Source organism: Protopterus annectens, chromosome 4.part1, assembly GCF_019279795.1.
Source record: "Protopterus annectens isolate FY-2018-M chromosome 4.part1, PAN1.0, whole genome shotgun sequence".
In the NCBI taxonomy this organism is placed as follows: domain Eukaryota; kingdom Metazoa; phylum Chordata; order Ceratodontiformes; family Protopteridae; genus Protopterus; species Protopterus annectens.
In genome coordinates this window covers 378,709,940-378,729,600 of record NC_056734.1, presented here as the reverse complement: position 1 = coordinate 378,729,600, position 19,661 = coordinate 378,709,940, and the positions used below count along the sequence as shown (strand labels likewise).

Sequence of the window (19,661 nt, the reverse complement as noted above, 5' to 3'; positions counted from 1 at the left end):
AGGGCTTACAGGTTCACTCACAAGGAGTAGTATTGTTTTTTCTCTTGTTAACCAGGTTGGTGTTTGTTCAGGATGTGCATATAAGTAGTTTTTACTCATGGCTAAATCTTTGTGTAAAGATGTTAATACTTTCAACCAGAACTTAAGTACTGCATCTGGGCCTGGGGTTTTCCAGTTAGAAGCTTTTCTTAATTTTGTTTCAATTTCTCTGGCAATTACTTCATTCCAGTTCATATACTATACTTTGAAATCCTTACTGTTTCTTTTAGTTTTTTCTATCCATTCAACATCTTTGTTATGTTCCATGGGGTCTTCATATATATTTCTCCAGAATGTGTCTATTTCTTCCTTTTCAGTGGTGTTTCTATTCATTTGCTTTGTTTCCTAGTTCTCTATAAAACTTTTTGGGTCATCAATGGGTTATTTGTTTTGTGCCTTTCCTTTCTATTTATCTGCATATGTTCTAAGTTTTTCTGCCTGTGCTGATATCTTCAGTTTATTATTTACAACAGTGTATGATAGATCTTGGTCTGTTCAGATTTTGTGCATTGCTTTTATCATGTCTATTTTTCTAAAGTTTTTTGTTGGTCTTTTCCCTATTCTATATTTTCCTAACAGTGACACTTCTTGTCTTAATTCCTTTATAATTTTCTCTATTTGATACTTCTGTGAAGGCATTTTATTATTTCTATCCCGTCTCTGGAACAAACTCCCCATTCTTGTGAAATAGAGCTCTTCCTTAAGCCTATTCAAATGGAATTTGGACCAATGGATGGGAAACTGCAAATTTACTCCTGTCTTGTCACCTGTTGCCCTTACGGAAAGTATAGATGTGCAAAGGTGCAAGCATATGCCAAAACCATTCTAGCCCATGGACATTGATAATTGGGAAAATTGGGGCATGAATGGCTAGGCTTAAAAAGGCTGTAGGGCCATAAGCCTAGTAAACTCCTATGATTCTATGATTTCCTTCATTTTCCCTATTCTGTATTTTTTTGGTAAGACTGTATCTGTTATTAGTTTAGCTGCACAGTGATATATTCTATTTATTTATGTGTCATCATATGAATTTTTGTTAATAGTCTTGATTAGTGTGTTCATCTGTTTTATCAGCATTCTAACATTTTGGGTTTTATTTACTTTCTGTAATCTTTTTCTTTCATTGATCTTAATATATCTAGCCATCTCTATTAAATCAAACAACTCTTCCTTTAGATCATTTTCTTCTAAACTGAGAGCATGTTCTTTGCTCCCTGTTTCCTGCGAGCATTCTACAGAAAGTTCCAGGATGCCTTCCTGTGGCATATCCTGTTCAATGCATCTGTGTCGTCTGTTGCTCCTTTGTGTGGGAATTCATTGGACCATCACTCCACAACATTCCATGCATCAGACGCGCCACTGTTTCCTGTTCCTTCCTTTGCTGTGCAACTTGTACTGCTTTCCTACTGAATGGTCCAGAGCACCATCAAGTGGCAAGTGGTCAGATGCTTCCTGTTCCACCTGTTCCTCCTTAATTTGGAGACTCATTGTTGCATCATGCTGTGGCATTACCTGAGTTGGATTTTCTACACTAAATACTCCACTGGTACTCCATAACTTCAGTTTCTATTTCTTGAACTTCTCCATTACTAATCTTCTTTTCTACTTTCCATAACCGAGTATTTTTGCCTGTATTTCTCTTCAAATCTCTTTGGTGCTACTTTTTCGTATTGATACGTTTGGCTTTTTTCTTTGCATAAATACTGCATCATATCAAATCTTTTATTCTTGTCCATGTCCATATTGATTCCTATCTGTTGTTTGCTCATATTTATTGCTCCCCTTTCCCATAGTTGCTGCTTGTTTTCTTTGCATTTCATCCTACTTTTGTGACAGTTTCATGCATTCCATTTAATTCTATTCTAATACATTGCAGTCAAACCTAAGCTTGGTGCTTCTATAAATATTTCTTTCTCCACTTCCCCTATTTTTCATTCAGATTTATGAGAACAGTTTTGTCTACTTTCTCAAACAGAAAGGTTACTTTTATATATCATTACAAACATTATAAAATATGCTGGATCATAGGAAATGCATTGTAACAGCAATCGGCCTATGTGTGCCCCCTCCCTTTCCCAGTAACTTTCTGTGACTTCCAGAGCACAGTGCATTTAAAAAACTTTCTTACCTTTGAATAGTACCCCATGTTCACAGATCCCATTTAGTCTTTTCAGTGTCAGTTATCCCCTTTTGTCCTGTTACTTCCAGGACTTTAGTCCCTCAGTTATTTTGACATTCAGTCATGACCCAATGCCTGCATATGATGGAGTTGACTGAATATATCCACTCATTTTCTTTTCCACTGCCCATCACCACTTCTTTCACTTCTCAATGTATTTTCAGTTCTTGACAGCTTCCCTCCTCTTGGTCTCTTCTCTTTGGGATTCAACAATGTGCATCTCAGTTCCCTGAGGCTTCAGTTGTAGTGTCTCCTCGAATGGTCTGTTCTTCTTCTGTTTCTTGTATCTCTGTCCCTGCCTCTGCTGCAGTCTTAAGTGGTGGGCCATTTGTGTGGTAATCAGCAGGATAGAATTGCTTCTGAAAGACAACTGCAGTACATTTTTTGGTATTAAGCTTAAGGTCATAGTTGGAGAAACAAGGCAAGCCCCCTTGGAGATTGAGTGTTCATGTGGGAATGAATAATAGGATCCAGTTTACAGTCATCAGCAGACTTGGCTTGCCATATATCTTTGACATCTGCTTTCACTTTAGAGCCCTGTAAGATATCATTAGTGATTTGCTATTTATATGAGAAGACACCACCAAGTCTTACTGTGTGTGATCAATTGGACAGCCACTTTGAAATCCAGTGGGATATCAGGATTTATATTTAAACTAGGGACTTTGTCAATAATGCCAGCATGGTGGATCATACTGAAGATCTTAGCAAGATCCCTATAGGTAATATGGATAGAATAGCCTTTGTTGATGGTCTCTATTATATTTTCAAAGACATTAGTCATACTAAGGGCACAGGAAATAGTTTTCATGAAGATGAATTGATTAAGTTCAAAGGTTTGCAAGTCAACAATTTTGTTATTTATGAGTTGAGAAAGACACTTTCCATGAATTTACAGATAATACTGGTGAGGTTAATAAAATGATGGTTGCCACCATTAGTAGCAGAAACAACCACCCTGATCATGTGAATTAATAAATACATTAATAATAGCCACAGTATTATATTTGAACTTGATACTGTCAGACATACAGTGCAACACATTGTAACCCTACCATATGCAGAGAAATATCCACCAGGTACAGGCACTTCATTGACTGCATACACCTCAGGTGTTTGATTGCAATTAGATAAATGAATACATACATAGAGCCACAATTAATATGTTTCAGTTTATTGCTGTCAGACTCATAAAGTGTGTGTGAGTTCATCCCTCACACTCAGATATGCTTAATTACATCCACTTTATTGACTGCATACACCCCAAATGGGTGATTGTGAGCAAATGAATAAACACAATAGGAGCCACAATATTATATATCCGCAGGTTGCTGTCAGACATACACAACTGAACTCCTTACAATCCCCCCCCCTCCCCAGCACACATAGATGCACACACCAATTACAGGCACTGTATTTAATGTGTTCACCTTAAATTTTTGATTGTGATCAATTAATAAATAAATCCATTAGTAATAAATGGATCTATTTTAGTAGATCGACTTACCTTAACACCGAAGCCCAGATAACCAAGATGACAATACCAAACAGACCAAAGTACCAAATGTACAAAACGTAAAACATCATAACCTTACACTGGGAAAACAGTCAGTTATCCAACACCATCAAGAAAACAATCCACACTAAATTCAACCCATCCAATTGGGGGGCTTTGCTCCCATATCCCCCTACTTAAATATACCAACTCTGAGATCGTACTACAGTATGGAGTAGGGCAAAGGTCACCATGTTGGCCAACCAACCCTTTTCCCATGTTAAACTTACGATATTTTGCCATTCAGTACCATGGTCTGTTCAGTGTTGTAGTCTTGGGTATATGGGCTTTGGTGTGTAGGTAAGTCGGTCTACTGAAGTAGACCCTAATAGACATAGTAATATATTCCAGCTTGTTGCTGTCAAACATATACATTTTAATTCATTACAGATGCACTGTACACAAACAGATATACAAACACACACACACACACACACACACACACACACACACACACACACACACACACACACACACACACTTAAAATATCATACCAATCTACTCCTGTCTGGAACTGGCACCTTAAGAGCTCTCATAGAGTACTTTTTACTAAAAAAATGCACTTAATTTTAAATAATGTACATTTTCTTCTATATTCATACTGCCAGGCCACCTGCAAGAGTTGTTTAACCTTTAAATCAGGTTGCCTCAATCACCTGATATAGGTGAACCCAATGGAAAAGATTGCTTGCTGCTTCATCTAGTAGCTCAAAGACTCCCCATTGAAATGTCAATCCTATACCCCTGAAATGTCAAAATAACTTGTAATTGCCTTATTTGATATGGAAGTGTATGCTGAAAGGCTGGACTATTTTTAGAAATAGCCTAGAAAAGTCAGCTGACTTTTTTATTTATACAAATTGGATGCATGGGGGTCCAACCAAGTCCTGAAATGTGCAAACCAGCTGTTTTAAGAAATTAAATATACACACACGCACACACACACACACACACATATATATATATATATATATATATATATATATATATATATATATATATATATATAGACACACACACACACACACACACACATTTATATGTGTATAAACATTTCTCTTCTTTTCATTTGGAATGGCTGAAGTAGTACAGTACCATGAACTGCCCGTGGCAGTAGTCACTTCACTTTCATTGAAAAGTGGACTCCATTTATTATTTTCTAATTCTGTTAGAGATGTTTCCTTAGATTCAAGTAAGAATGCAAATGAAATGTACAGTAAATTAGACCTGTGCTTTCTAAAAGAACAGAGAGACATACCAAGGCAATGGCCACTAAGACCATTAAAAAAGAGAAGACTATAACATCATCAGTGTGTTAGGTTTGTGGAGACAGTATCAGGAAGGAAGTTAATGCCTTAACTGTGATGCAGTCTGATGAATTCAGTGACAATCTGAGTAAGGTTGTGCAAAGAGACTATTCTATCTGATTGATTTGTCTTTGGCTTCTACACTTTAATTTGAAGTCCTCAATGGACAATGTTTTTTTCTTCTAAAAAGACAAACCTTATGTATAGTAAAATACAACCAAAAGATTAAAAGAGGAGGAATGCATACCAATTTTGGAATGAGTTTAGTCTACTTTCCTACAGAGAGTAGAACCATTCACTAGCTAAGTACATTATTATTCCTATTATTGCTTTATTGTTCATAGATTCATAGGTTCATAGGTTGGTACTAGGCTATCAGCCCTAGGGCCTATACAAGCCTAGCCATAACAATTCACTGGCTATTTCTTCCCACAATATTTACTTCCCCGGACCCCTGTCTAGCAGGTCGACTGACATGATTCGTGTGGTATGTTTCCTATGTCCCATCCAGTTGTCAAGGTTCCCTTTGAAGAGGGCCAAGGAGGAGCTCTGCTTGGCATGTATGGGCAGTCTATTCCAGAGTATGAGGAGTGTCTGTGTCAGGAACCTATCCCTCCAGCATGTTTTGTTCATTTTGATGACATGGTTTAGGTCCCTGGAGTGTGTGGCTCTGATGGATTGGGATTTCTTTAAATGCAGCATGTATGGGCCAAAGACAAGGCTACTGACAGAATACACAGCCTAAAAAATTCACAAAGGTAACCATCTTGGTGACAACTCTAGGAACAGAAAGTCATATATATGCAAGCAGTAGCTGTCCTGACCTATCATTTTTAGATTGATACACAAGCGTAATAATTTTGGTAACAACTTTCACAATCTTAAAAAAATATGCAAAAACCAATCCTCCTCCACCCCCATCATGTTTCTTAAATTGATGTGTTATTCACTTATGGTTTAAATACGAATTTGTATTAAAATAGAGGTAACAAACACAGGTTTTACTTTTGCAAATTGTGCATTCAGCCTTTCTCTGGGATTTCCCTGTATAATAATATACACTTTTGGAAGTATTTGGTGGGTGTGCAATTTTCTTGAGCCCATTTTCTAAGTAAACAGAATCATTTTGTACACCTCTATTTCAGTGGAGGCTAGCACACAAATAGAATTCAGTGATAGATTATGGTTGAGAGGGTGGACCCTGAATTAAGCTCAGACAAGGAGGAGACTAGTGGCATGCAAGTGAGAATGGAGGAGTTCTTATAAGGTAGTAATGAGCTAAGCTAAAGAGGGCATGTAGACAGTGTCATCAGTTTGAGAAAACCTGAACTGAACAAAAAAAGGTTAATTAGAAGACTTCACTTACTGAAGCTTGTTTATTGATGCCTCCTGCATAGTAGCCTAGCTCAGTGCCAGATACTACTGAGCAGCTAGACTCAGACCAGTAATACTTGTGGGGGACAGGCACTGGTCTACCACCTGCAGTTAATAAATCTGTTACACTTAACAGAGTTTTAATGGGACTATAATTAGAGTCGGATGGCACAGCGGTGCAGCAGTTAGCATTGTTGCCTCACAGCAAGAGGTTCTCTGGTTCAATTTTCAGCTGGGGTGCCTTCTGTATGGAGTCTGCATGTCATCCCTGCATTCGTTTGGGTTTCCTCCAGGCACTCCAGTTTCCTCCCACATTCCAAAGACATGGAGTAGGTAGATTGGGCAGTCTAAATTGGCCCTAGGTGTGAGTGTGTGCATATGAGTGTGTGGTGCACCCTCTTAGGAGGGTTGGGCCTCGTGCTAACAAACTGATCCCGTAAAACCAGTACCTACTACGGAAACAGCGAGTGTTGAAGGGTGCTCTTTGCTCTATGTGCTGTATGCATAGGAGCAAATCCAGGATCTAGGATAATTAAATTGTGTTTTTGTTGTAATCAGTGACTTGCCTCAACCAAACATTGTGCATACAGTCCATTTCTGCTGTGCCAAATGCCCTACAATAATGATGTTTTATTAAAAAATGTTATACAGAGAGACTGCAAAATGAAATACTGACAAAAAACAGACAGCATCTGTTTGGCCAGGTATGCACCATGTATATCACAGCATGTACTTTCCTGTGAATTGATTTATTGAATTATTTTTAATTAGCATGTTTATCATGGGCTATAATAATTCTATATTTTTGAGCTTAATCAAGGCTACAGACTTTACCTGCTGCACCACTTCCATCAATATTTGTGCAACATAACCAGCAAAATGAGGGGGGACTGAATCCGACCATTAGTACCAATTAAGATATAAAGGGCAATTGGATTTAATGATGTACAGCAAATGTGTACTGTTGCACTGGGTAATAGTCAAGCATTGTTAAACCCAAACGAACTTTACAGTGTACACCTAAAATTAAGAGAGATAATGACTAGCTTTCCAGATCTTCATCTACTTCAGACTGTGCTCAGTGCCTTATAGTGCAATCCTGTCATTTTCACAAACACTCAAGCAGTGTTTTCCAGAATGGGTAAATGGTAATACCCCATCATCAATACCCTCCCTCTCCAAGTTTGTGATACTCTACCATGAGATAGTCAAAAGTAAAAAAGAATATGCCTAAATTAAGTCAACATTTAAATATTTGAATGGCAACTATTTCTTCTCAGTAGTCAGCTTTCAGGGTGTAGAAAGCACATAACTGAAGATACCCTGCTAAAAGTATACAGATCCTTAAACTAATAAATAAACTACCGGTTACAACAATTCCTATCTGTATCATAAATCCTTTTCTTAAAATAAATAAGTAAAAAAAATATTTCAAAATAAATGTGCCAACAGCGCTACACTTGTACAAGGAGGTAAAAATAGAATGTTTAAACCAAGAAAATGATTAGGAAAAAGCTAACATCTGAACTAGATATTTGCTTTTGGCCTAGTATTATACTGTGTCCTTACTCTTCATGACTTTCAAAACTAAAATAGAGTGTGCAGTCATTACAGGCAGAATAATACCTTAAGGATGCACATGGCTTTATTAGTTAGTTATTTCATTTCTTATAACATTGTTGAGCCCAAAGCTTTTGGAGAAATCATGGGACATTTGATTAATTGCCTAAGCTCTTCTGACAATGGAGAAGAGTCATGTACCAATGTTTGCTCCGAACATGCACACTATGGCAAACATTATACAATATTCATACTATGGCATTCCTGCCTTTATTACAGGGAATGTTGTTTGGGAAAAAGTGTATACATATATGATAGTTAAACACACAACACTCAGGTGAGTTACTCACATGAAATATGATTTCACTGTAATAGTCTTTTCCCAGCTCCACTTTAATTTCTTCAGCTGATATCCCACACAACTGCCACTCTCCCTTGGTCTGGATCAGGGTTTTGGACACATCAGATATTTCCTGAGCAGGTTTGGCTAACCCAATGGTGATGTCTGCAGCTGTAAAATTAGGGCATATATGAATAAATGTACATCGTGCTTTTACTGAGTAATAAGTATATTAGTGCTCATTTAGTAATCTGTGATGGAGAAGATGATTACTTAACTACTAGGAGATTTGCATAAGTAAAAACTAAAATAGCTTTCTTCCATAACACATGCCTAGGAATATAATGCATGTTATACTTACTGTATATATTACCACTACTTATACATGCTACATTGAGCGGGACAAAATCCATGCTACAGATAAAATGCTATGAAGTTTTTTATGCACTGTCTTTACCTCAAGAAGCCTTTTACATGCATTACACTTGGATGCAAACATATATTATCTGATATTTTTTCTATGTTCTAAGATGCAAATTCATTGGAAAATTGTAGAAAGTGAATCACAAATGTATTCCACTGAATACTTTAATCAGTATTTCCTTAAATGTTTCACATGCTATGTGTAGCTATGTTTTAGTGACAGCAGATAAACCATCCTTTGTTGAGAGATATTTTCTGTATCCTGTTTTTCTCTTTTCCTGCTGACCATCAAGCCCCCTCCCCCAAGTGGACTTGAGCCCAGTCATTTCCCTCTACTGGAAAAGCTGTCTGCAGGGACCATCATCCAAGCAACCATGAGGATGGTTTGTGCCCTCACAAGCATTTTGGTAATAATAAGGGCTTATATGGTAGACACTAACCCTTCACCTGGTCAGGGAACATGTACCCATGTCATTGTGGGGTCACTTTGTTTTTCCTGTGTGAATGGATACTTCCATGTCCCCACAATGAAAGTGGCCACATGAATGGCTTGTTGGTTAATTATCTACCCAAAGGGCCCTCCCTTAAGTTGCTGCCCCTCCTATGAGGGGGCCGAAGTCTGCCTCCTCCCCCAAGGATAGCTTTACCCATTCTTCCCACTCTACCTCCTACAGACATCTAAACCACTATTCAAACCAAGGTCACCATGGTGACAGAGCTGGTCGTAGAACTGGCTGCCTTTGTAGAAAGACATGTAGCTCCCACTGTATTTCATCGTAGAAGTAATAGACTATAGTTTTCCATTACACCACAAGGTGGAGCTCCTTTTCAGGAATATAAAAGACAATTTCGAAAGTGAAAGAGAGGACTGGAACACTAACTGAAGGAGGGAAGACTGAAACAGATAGCTGAAGGTAAAAGGGGCCTTGCAGCATGACTGGATTTTCTTTTCTAGTGCTTTGGGGCAGGGAGGTGAAGTGGCAGATTGTGTCTGTCTTTTGCTGAAGTCTTGGATGATGGTATTTTGTGGAATCAGGAGAGAAGCCTGAAACCAGTAGTTCCATGCCTGCAGTGGTGAGAGGCTCTGGCCGTCATTCTATATTTTTCTAAGATTGTGGATTTCCTCCCCTAAATGCGTTGTAGATTACAAATAACTGAGATCCATATGAGCTCCAACTTGGGCCCCATCATGCTGGCAGCAAAACTGTAAGTAGTCACTGGACAGCGAACAGGGTATAGTAGAATGTTTCATAGTTGGTCTGCTTAGAATTGATCAAGCTGGGTAGAGGGTGTTAGTACTGCTCAATGACATTAAATTTTCTCATATTTGTATTGTTACATTATAAATCTTCATTGCTCAATGATATTGCATTTTGCTCATGTTAGTACTGCTGCCTTCAAGAATTTTACTGGTCGATGACATTGCATTTTCTCATATCTGTATTGTTGTATTATAACTCTTTTATTGCTTAATGCCATTGCATTTTTTCCTGTGTTTTGTATTGCTGCACTATAAAGCTTTACTGCATCGATATTGCCTTCTTTGTGCATGTTTGAATGTCAAGACCTTTTTCTGTTGAGTTCTGGGGAAGAGGGTGAATGTATGTTTTCACTGCATGCATATCTCACCTTGCTTTATTGCTAACTGGTGCACTGTTGAAATAATTTCTTTGTGGTTGTTATTGCCTTTTAAACTAGATGTGTCACCTAGAATGAAATCTGTCATATTGGTGTATTGGGCATAATAGGGGTGTCACCAGAGTCAGGTAGGAAGGAACCCATATCTCTTCAGCTACACATATGGGTGTGCTACATTTGGGGGCTTGTCTGGGATAGCCTGTACTGCCTTGGACTCAACCCTTTTCCCCTGTACGTGTGTGAAGCAAATCCAGCAGAAACATGAACCCAGAAGTAGCCGCTAAGTGGTGCAAACAGCACAATGCTCAGTCAGAGCATTGCTTAGTTCTGGTGTTGCCAGGAGTCAGAAAGACTGATATGCAAATACATCAAGTCACATAATCCTTACCAGTTGTAGGGCGTGGATTTTTACTAGACAGCACTATGGACCCCACCAAGCAGAGCACATTGGCCATATTAGAATGGAAAAGTCCTTTAGTGTATGAGCACATACCTTCGAGTGTTCAAATTTCAGGTGAGAGTGCAATCCGTGTGGTACTCCCTGAGAAGTGCACTACCTCAGCAACACAGTAAATATCTGTGGAAGCTATCCAAGTAGGTCAGAACCTTACACCAGAAGCTGCAGCTTCACTGCCCATAAATACTATAGGGCCTGAAGTTTTGAATGCTTTGGTAAGTATTGTAGAAAAATGCTTAAAGCCTACACAGTCATTCATTGGGTTTGGCTACCGCAAATTGCATTTCTTTTCTGGCAAACAACCCACACCTCAGGGAGAGGAAGTTTTTGAATCCTGGATGGATCAAGCTTCACAAGCCCTAGAGGAGTGGGATATCCCAGAATCTCAGAGGAAGCAACAGATAGCTGAAAGTCTAAAGGGATTAGCTGCAGATACCATATGCAACCTAAGGATGGGTAAGCAAGATTGCATGGCCAAGGACTATTTAGGAGTACTGCAAGATGTGTTTGGAAGCACTGAGAGGGCTGCTGACCTACTGTATCGGTTTGAACATACATACCAAGAAATTGGTGAGAAACTATCTGATTGCATTAAGCGATTAGATAAAATGCTCCACCAGATCATTCTAAAGAAGGGAGTGGATCTGAAAGTAGCTGACCAAGTACAGATTGGACAAATTTTACAGGGAGCTCAAGCTATGGACCCCATTGTGTGGAAAATGAGGATGAGAAATAGGAAAGAGACTCTAACTTATTCTCAGTTGGTTAAAGAGGTGAGGGAAGAGGAAGCCCTGTTGGAAGTCAAATCTCAGTGTTCAACAGCAACTGAAACAGTAAGTGAACACCAGCAGGGACCTATAGCCATACTCAGTACTTAAACAGGAGTTGTGGCCCAGAGTGTCCGCAATGTAGAGGTGTCACAGTTGCAGATGCAGGTGTCTTCCCTGACCAACGCCGTAGCTCGAATCAAAAAGACAGTTGCAGAATTGCAGAAAGCCATGGTAACTTTAGCTGAAGGGAGAACTACATCAGCTAGAACCTCCATGAAAGGACTCAGGGAAGAATGGAATCAGGCAATGTTCAGAGTTCTCACTGGATTTTGTTTTCACTGTCGGGATGCAGGGCATATAAAGCAACAGTGTCCTAATGCAGAGAACTTGAAAAAAGTGAACAAACTATTATTGGCTAGTGCAATGCAGGGAAATGTCAAAGAGCCTCAGTGAAGGAGCCAGCCGAGTGCCCAGTTACACAGAGCTCCATAAAATCTAATATTAAGAGACAGCATCCTGGATCTCCTTTCCACTCAAACCTTGTAATAGGAGAGAGAAACTACCTACTATGCACACTTCTAGCTCATCTGAGGTGACCAACTGAATTGAAAAGCCATCTCAGCCAAAATCTCAGCATCTGAGACTGCAAAGCATTACTAAGCAAGAGTCTTATCTGTCAAAATGGCGAGGTCAACCGTGGTACCTCAACCACATGCTGACTGCCATACAGCTGAACAGCAGTGGAAACAGAAACTACCCGATGGCCTACTGGGACCGTCCCCTGTTGTGTAAGTAAAATAGAAGGAGTGTATAGTAAAGCACTGTTGGATACTGGTGCACAAATCATCATTCTGTACAGAGACTTCTACCAAAAATACTTAAAGCATTTGCCACTTGAAAAGTTAGAAGATTTGGTGATCTGAGGGCTAAGTACACAAAGTTCCCTTGTGATAGTTATGTCTCACTCAAGTTAGAATTTTCCACTTCAGTGGTTAGGTCAACAGAAGTTTTTTGAAACACTCGCTGTTGTGTGCCCCAGGCCAAAAGGATAGGATTCAGGATCTATTTTAGTGGGGACAAATACTAACCTCATCAGAAGAATGCTAATGCCTCAGTTGACTCAGGAACACCCAACACTTCACCCTCTCCTGAGATCAGTTTTCTGTGCCCTTCAAAAGAGAAGGATAGTAAGAAAGATGAAATTGGTCATGTGTGGACCCTGTCTGGGAAAGAGGATATAATTCATCCTGATCAGGTCACCTGCTTGAGAGCTAAAGTGAGGATGTGTGGACAAACAGTTTCCTCTCATCTCATGATGGAAACAGACCCAGAAAGTGACTTGCCACCGGGGCTGGAACTAGTCCCAGATATTTGGCCTGCGGACAAGTTAAAACATCCTTATGACACTTTGCCTGTGGTGTTAAAGAATAAAGGAAGTACTCCCATTGTCCTGCATTCACAAGTGCGTTTGAGGAATGTCTATGCTGCCACTCCCTTACCTGCTTCTGCGTTGACAAGGAATGAGAGCAGGGCCCACGAGTTGAAGCTGGAAGATATTGATATAGGAGGTGGTCTCTTGCCCCCTGAGAGGCTAGCCAGAGTTAGAGAGCTACTAATGAAAAAGAAAAAATGTTTTTCTACTAGTGAACTAGATGTGGGCTGTGCAAAAAGTACAGAACACCGAATAAGAGTAAAAGAATACCGGCCTTTCAGGGAACGTTCCAGAAGAGTAGCTCCAGGAGACCTGGAGGACTTAAGAAAACATTTGGAAGAACTAAAAGCCGCAGGCATAATTCGAGAGTCAAAGAGTCCATATGCCTCTCCCATTGTCGCTGTCAAGAAAAAGAATGGGTCAATTTGCATGTGTGTTGACTATCATACTCTGAATCACCGAACCATTTTAGACCAGTGCACAACTCCCCGGATTGAAGATGCTCTAAATTGCCTGGTGGGCAGTAAGTGGTTCAGTGTGCTAGACTTAAGGAGTGAATACTATCAAATCCCTATGCATCCAGAAGATAAAGATAAGACTGCATTCATCACCCCTTTAGGATTTTTTGAGTTTGATCGCCTACCTCAAGTTTTATCAAATGCACCAGCAACTTTCCAGAGAATCATGGAAAGAACAGTTGGAGGCATGCATCTCCTGGAAGTCTTAGTCTACCTGGATGACATCATTGTCTTTGGGAGGACCCCAGAGGAGCACAAAGAAAGATTGATGAAGGTATTGGACAGGATTGAGAAGGAAGGCCTGAAGTTGTCATTGGACAAATGCAAGTTCTTCCAGTCTTCAGTGACCTATTTGGGACATGTAGTGTCTGCAAATGGTATATCCACAGATCCCAGCAAAGTTGAAGTGGTGGCATCTTGGCCCAGACCCAAAACTATCACAGAACTGCAATATTTCCTGGGGCTCTGCAGTTACTATAGAAGGTTTGTGGAAAGATTTTCAAAGATAGCAAGACCCCTCAATCATTTGCTCTGAAATAATGAGAAAGCAGATGAAACAGATGAAGATATCCTTGTGAAAAAGCCTACGGGACCGAGAGGTTCTAAAGAACTCATCGAGAGTCGTTGGGCTCCTGAGTACAAAGAGTCATTTGAACAGCTTAAGTATTGCCCCACACATGTCCCTGTGCTGGCATATGCTGACTCAACAAAGCCATACACTTTCCATGTGGATGCTAGCAGGGATGGCTTAGGAGGAGTCCTTTACCAGGAGTATGACAAGAAGCTGAGACCTGTGGCTGTTATCAGTCAGAGTTTATCCCCCACAGAAAGAAAGTACCCCACACACAAGTTGGAATTCCTTGCCTTAAAGTGGGCAGTAATGGACAAGCTGAATGACTATCTCTATGGGGCTGAATTTGAAGTGCAGACTGACAACAATCCTCTGACATGCATCTAGACCACTGCAAAGCTAGATGCTACAGGCCACAGATGGATGGCAGCTCTATGCAACTATAATTTCAGTTTGAAATATCGCCCAGGACATGAAAATGGAGATGCTGATGGTCTGTCCAGAAGACCTCATGGAGAGTTACACCCCAACGATGAATGGGTGGAAATTCCAATGCCAAGAGAGCTATGTGTCAGATTGTAACCTACTATCAACACACTGAATGTTGGGCCCAGAAGTTGGGTTTGTCTGCAGCAAGCATACCAGAAGCTTAGTGTAATCTGGTCACATTACAGGCTTCATCGCTACCAGCTTTGAGTAACAGTGACCTCAAGAGAGATCAACGAGAAGACCCCTTAGGTCAGCTGGTGGTAGCTGCTTTAGAGAAGAAACAAGTTAATATGCTTCGCATGGATACTCATCCTCTGGCAAGACTTTTGGCCAAAGAATGGGACAGACTTCAGATACAGAATGGACTAATGTATAGGAGATCTCCTAGTGCACTTAGCAATGAAAAATGGCAATTGTTGCTTCCTCAAAAGTATAGAGAAGTAGTACTCCAGTCATTGCATGATGAACATGGTCATCTTGGTTATGACAGAACTATGGGTCTGGTACGAGACAGGTTCTACTGGCCATGCATGAAGCAAGATGTTGAGGATTATTGTTGTACATGTCTTCGTTGCATTCAGAGAAAGACTCTGCTGACCAGAGCTGCCTCATTGGGCCAAATGGAAAGTAGTGGGCCCATGGAACTGGTCTGTATAGATTTTCTGTGCATTGAACTGGATGAAGGCAGGATCAGTAATGTACTAGTGGTGACAGACCACTATACCAGATACGCTCAAGCATTTCCCACTCACGATCAGAAAACTATTACAGTGGTGAAACTACTAGCTGAGAAGTTCTTTGTACACTATGGCCTGCCAAAAAGGATATACTCTGATCAAGGACATGATTTTGAGAGCAAACTTGTCCATGAACTACTCACTCAGCTGGGAGTCCAAAAAAGCTGCATCATTCCTTATCATCCTCAAGGGGACCCTCAGCCTGAGCGTTTCAACAGAACTTTACTAGACATGTTGGGGAGACTATCTGCTGAAAAGAAGAGTTAATGGAGTAGACATGTAGCCATAGTGGTGCATGCTTACAACTGTACTAAAAATGATGCTACAGATTCTCGCCTTACTTCCTAATGTTTGGAAGAGAAGCTCGTCTTCCTGCTGACATCACCTTTGGAGTCACAGCTGATGATACACCAGTGCGATCTCATGGCCGTTATGTGGAGAGACTCAAGAAGAAGCTCAGACAGGCTTATGAGCTTGCTGAAAAATCAACAGGACAAAGACATCAGCAAAACAAGGCTCACTATGACAAAAAAGTAAAGATGCATGACTTGCAGCTAGGGGACAGAGTTCTTTTGAGAAATTTGGGACTACAAGGAAAACATAAACTAGCTGACCATTGGGGATCTGAGATTTACATAATTTGTTCTCAGCTACCTAATACCTTGTCTACCAAGTTTGTCCTGAGGGGAAAGAAGGACCTGTTAAAACCTGGCACCACAACAACTTAATGCCTTTGGCAAAATCAGTGAGACTCATGAATCCGGAACCCAGAATGGCTCAGTGGAAGCCTAACTCAAGGTGATCCAGAAGGCTAAGGCGGAGAGGAACTATCCTCTCCAATGTTCAAGAGCATATGCTCCCTCTTGATGAAAGACAGGAGGACAGTGATGATGACTGGGGTTTCAGTGGAATTTTTTATGAGGATGTTCAAGACCCCATGGGCTGTAATCTCAATGTAAATGCACCGGAATTCATTCCTTGTCATTTTGAGCAGCCCAGACCTAACAATAGACTAAGTAATGCTTCTGTGCCTCTTACAGAACCTGATACTGATGGAGGCCCTGCTATGCAAACTTCAGAAAATAATGCTGAGGACAGTCATACTGTCATGGAAAATGAAAGTGAAGCTATGCAAGAGGAGATCTTAGAAGTAGACAATACGCCTACTGAAGAACTGGACATTGAATGTGATGTGAGTGACAAACCTTCCGAGCAAAATTCCTTAGCTGTCTCTTCCGAAACAAAACTGCAGAGACTGATTCAGCCCCCACAGAGACTTACATATAACAGTTTAGGACATAGTACACAGAAACCTCTGACCACAGCTCATCGAAGAGTCTGTGCCCATAATTCCTATGCCTCCTACTTCAGTGGTGACACCCCATGCCAAGTTAAGCATAAGGCTGATTACCCTTGGTGGAATGTACTTTTTGAATGCAAAAATATTGTTCAGTTCTTGGGGGGACCCAAGATTTTCAAGTGGTAAGTGGGGGGAGAGTGTAACTCCCACTGTATTTCATTGTAGAAGTAATAGACTGTAGTTTTCCATTACACCACAATGTGGAGCTCCTTTTCAGGAATATAAAAATTTTTAAAAGTGAAAGAGAGGACTGGAACACTAGCTGAAGAAGGGAATACTCAAACAGGGAGCTGAAGGGAAAAGGGGCCTTGCAGCATGACTGGAATTTCTTTTCTAGTGCTTTGGGACAGGGAAGTGAAGTGGCAGATTGTGTATTTTGCTGAAATCTTGGATGATGGTATTTTGTGGAATCAGGAGAGAATTCTGAAACCAGTAGTTCCACGCCTGCATATGATTCAGCAAGAAAAGGAGTTCCTTTGGGCCTAGTACAGAGAAGCCATAGATGATTGCCAGAGTGCTGGCATGTGATGTTTCTACTTTTCTCATCAGAGGAACCACAGTCCCTGGTCACTAGGATATTCTCGACGAAGTGATGAGAGGCTCTAGACATTATTTTATATTTTTATAAGATTGTGGATTTCCTCCCGCTAAATGCTTTTTGGATTACAAATAAATGGGATCCATATAAGCTCCAACTTGAGCCCCATCATGCCCGCAGCAAGACTGTCAGTAGTCACTGGCCAGTGAACAGGGTATAGTAGAGTGTTTCATAGTTGGTCTGCTTAGAATTGATCAAGGGGGGTAGAGGGTGTTAGTACTGCTCAATGACATTGCATTTTCTCATATCTATATTGTTGTATTATAACTCTTTTACTGTTTAATGACATTGCATTTTGCTCATGTTAGTACTGCTGCCTTCAAGAATTTTGCTGCTCAGTGACATTGCATGTTCTCTTATCTGTATTGTATTATAACTCTTTTATTGCTTAATGGCATTGCATTTTTCCCTGTGTTTGTATTGCTGCATTATGAAGCTTTACTGCTCATTGATACTGCCTTCCTTGTGCATGTTTGAATGTCAAGACCTTTTTCTGTTGAGTTCTGGGGAAGAGGGTGAATGTATGTTTTCATTTCATGCATATCTCACCTTGACTTATTGCTAACTGGTGCACTGTTGAAATAATTTGTTTGTGGTTATGCTATTGCCTTTTAAACTAGATGTGTCATCTAGAATTGAAATCTGTCATCATTTTGCCACCTTGGTGTGTTGGGCATAATAGGGGTGTCACCAGAGTCAGGAAAGAAGGAACCCATATCTCTTCAGCTACACCTGCGGGTGCGCTACAGACAATTGATTTTATCTACAGCAGGATTAAGGCTTGTGATGTAAGATGTTTTACACCTCAACAATTAAAATAAACAGCTTAAAGGTACTAATGACCACCACAGAATACATCAATAAATGAGATGTGGATCCAAAGTTCATTGTTCCTGCTATATTATAAGCTGAAACACAATCCCCAGTATTCACATACGCTCCATGGAAGAAGAAGCTCTTCTTGCACGGAGCGTTCCATGTCCAAGTAGTGCAGCAGCACGCCTTTATTATTAATGAAGGCACCCTGCTGTAGTGCTACACGGACATGGAGCTGTGTACGAGTGCAGGGTGGGTGTCTGATAGCAGAGCTCTCACAATATACACACCCCCTGCACAGAAGTCTGCAGCAGCAAAAGTGTTTTATCCATGGATACTCAGTTAGTGTCCATGGATAAAAAAGAAAGAAAAGTTTACACAAGCACATACACACACAAGTCCCCTAATATGTATGCAAATATGTAAACACTGCCCCTATTTATGCCCCCATCATCAAATGTTACCCCAGATTGTGTGCAGGGCAAAGCCAATGCAAAGCCTTTGTCAGTCCCCTAATGTTCACACAGCCCCCCACAGATAATGGTGCAGAAAGAATGTCCATGCCCCTAGCAAAATAATTAAAGCACAAATGTTAAATTTATTTTATATTAGTCCCCCTCTGCAATAAAGTATAAAGTGTAGCAACAAACTAAACAACCCTTGCAGGTCTTGAACCCAGGAGCCCATACACCATAGTCAACGTACTTAACCACTAAGCCGTTACAGATGTAGCACATTGTGAGTTTTCCTAACATATCATGCACTCTGGTTACTTAACATTAATGGAAAAAAACTGTCAGTCCCCAATCTTGAACCCAGGATCCATATAACATAGTCAAAGCACTTAACCATTAAGCTATGTCAGACATGCAATTTAATGATGTTTTTCCTAACATATCACGTAGTCTGGTTATTAAACATTAATGAAAAAAAAGTCAGTCCCAAGTGTTTAACCCAGGAGCCCATACACCATAGTCAAAGCACTTAACCACAAAGCTATGTGAGACATAGAATGTTATGATGTTTTCCTAACATATCATGCAGTCTGGTTATTAAACATTAATGGAAATAAAACTGTCACTCCAAAGTCATTAACCCAGGACCCTGTACACCACACTCACAGCCCCATACCAGTATACCATCTGAGCTGTACAAGTCACTGTTGCTCTTCCAAAGTTATCATGCAATACAGGTATACTACCACCATGTGAAAACTTTGTAGAATCAATCATGTATTGTATATAGACATATATATGAAAATGTACATACCTAAAATACATATACACATATAAATATATGACTGAAGTCATATATATATATATATATATATATATATATATATATATATATGTACACATACATATATATCTATAGATATATTACAAAATATATATATGTGTACTCACAATACATGCAGTGCATAACCCAGAAACATAACTATCAACATCTAACTGAAAGAAACATGTACAAAATATCTGTACAAAGGGAGAGAAATGG

General features: G+C 40.0%; 1 protein-coding gene across 1 annotated transcript in view; it reads right to left on the bottom strand.

Annotated features, from left to right (window-relative positions):
* LOC122801213 (5-hydroxytryptamine receptor 3C-like) overlaps positions 1 to 19,661 on the bottom strand; it is a 288,751-nt gene that overhangs the window by 54,861 nt on the left and 214,229 nt on the right. The window contains exon 6 of the mRNA XM_044070766.1: positions 8,366 to 8,526. Coding sequence (XP_043926701.1) covers positions 8,366 to 8,526 — 161 coding nt within the window. The remainder of the gene's footprint in view (positions 1 to 8,365; positions 8,527 to 19,661) is intronic.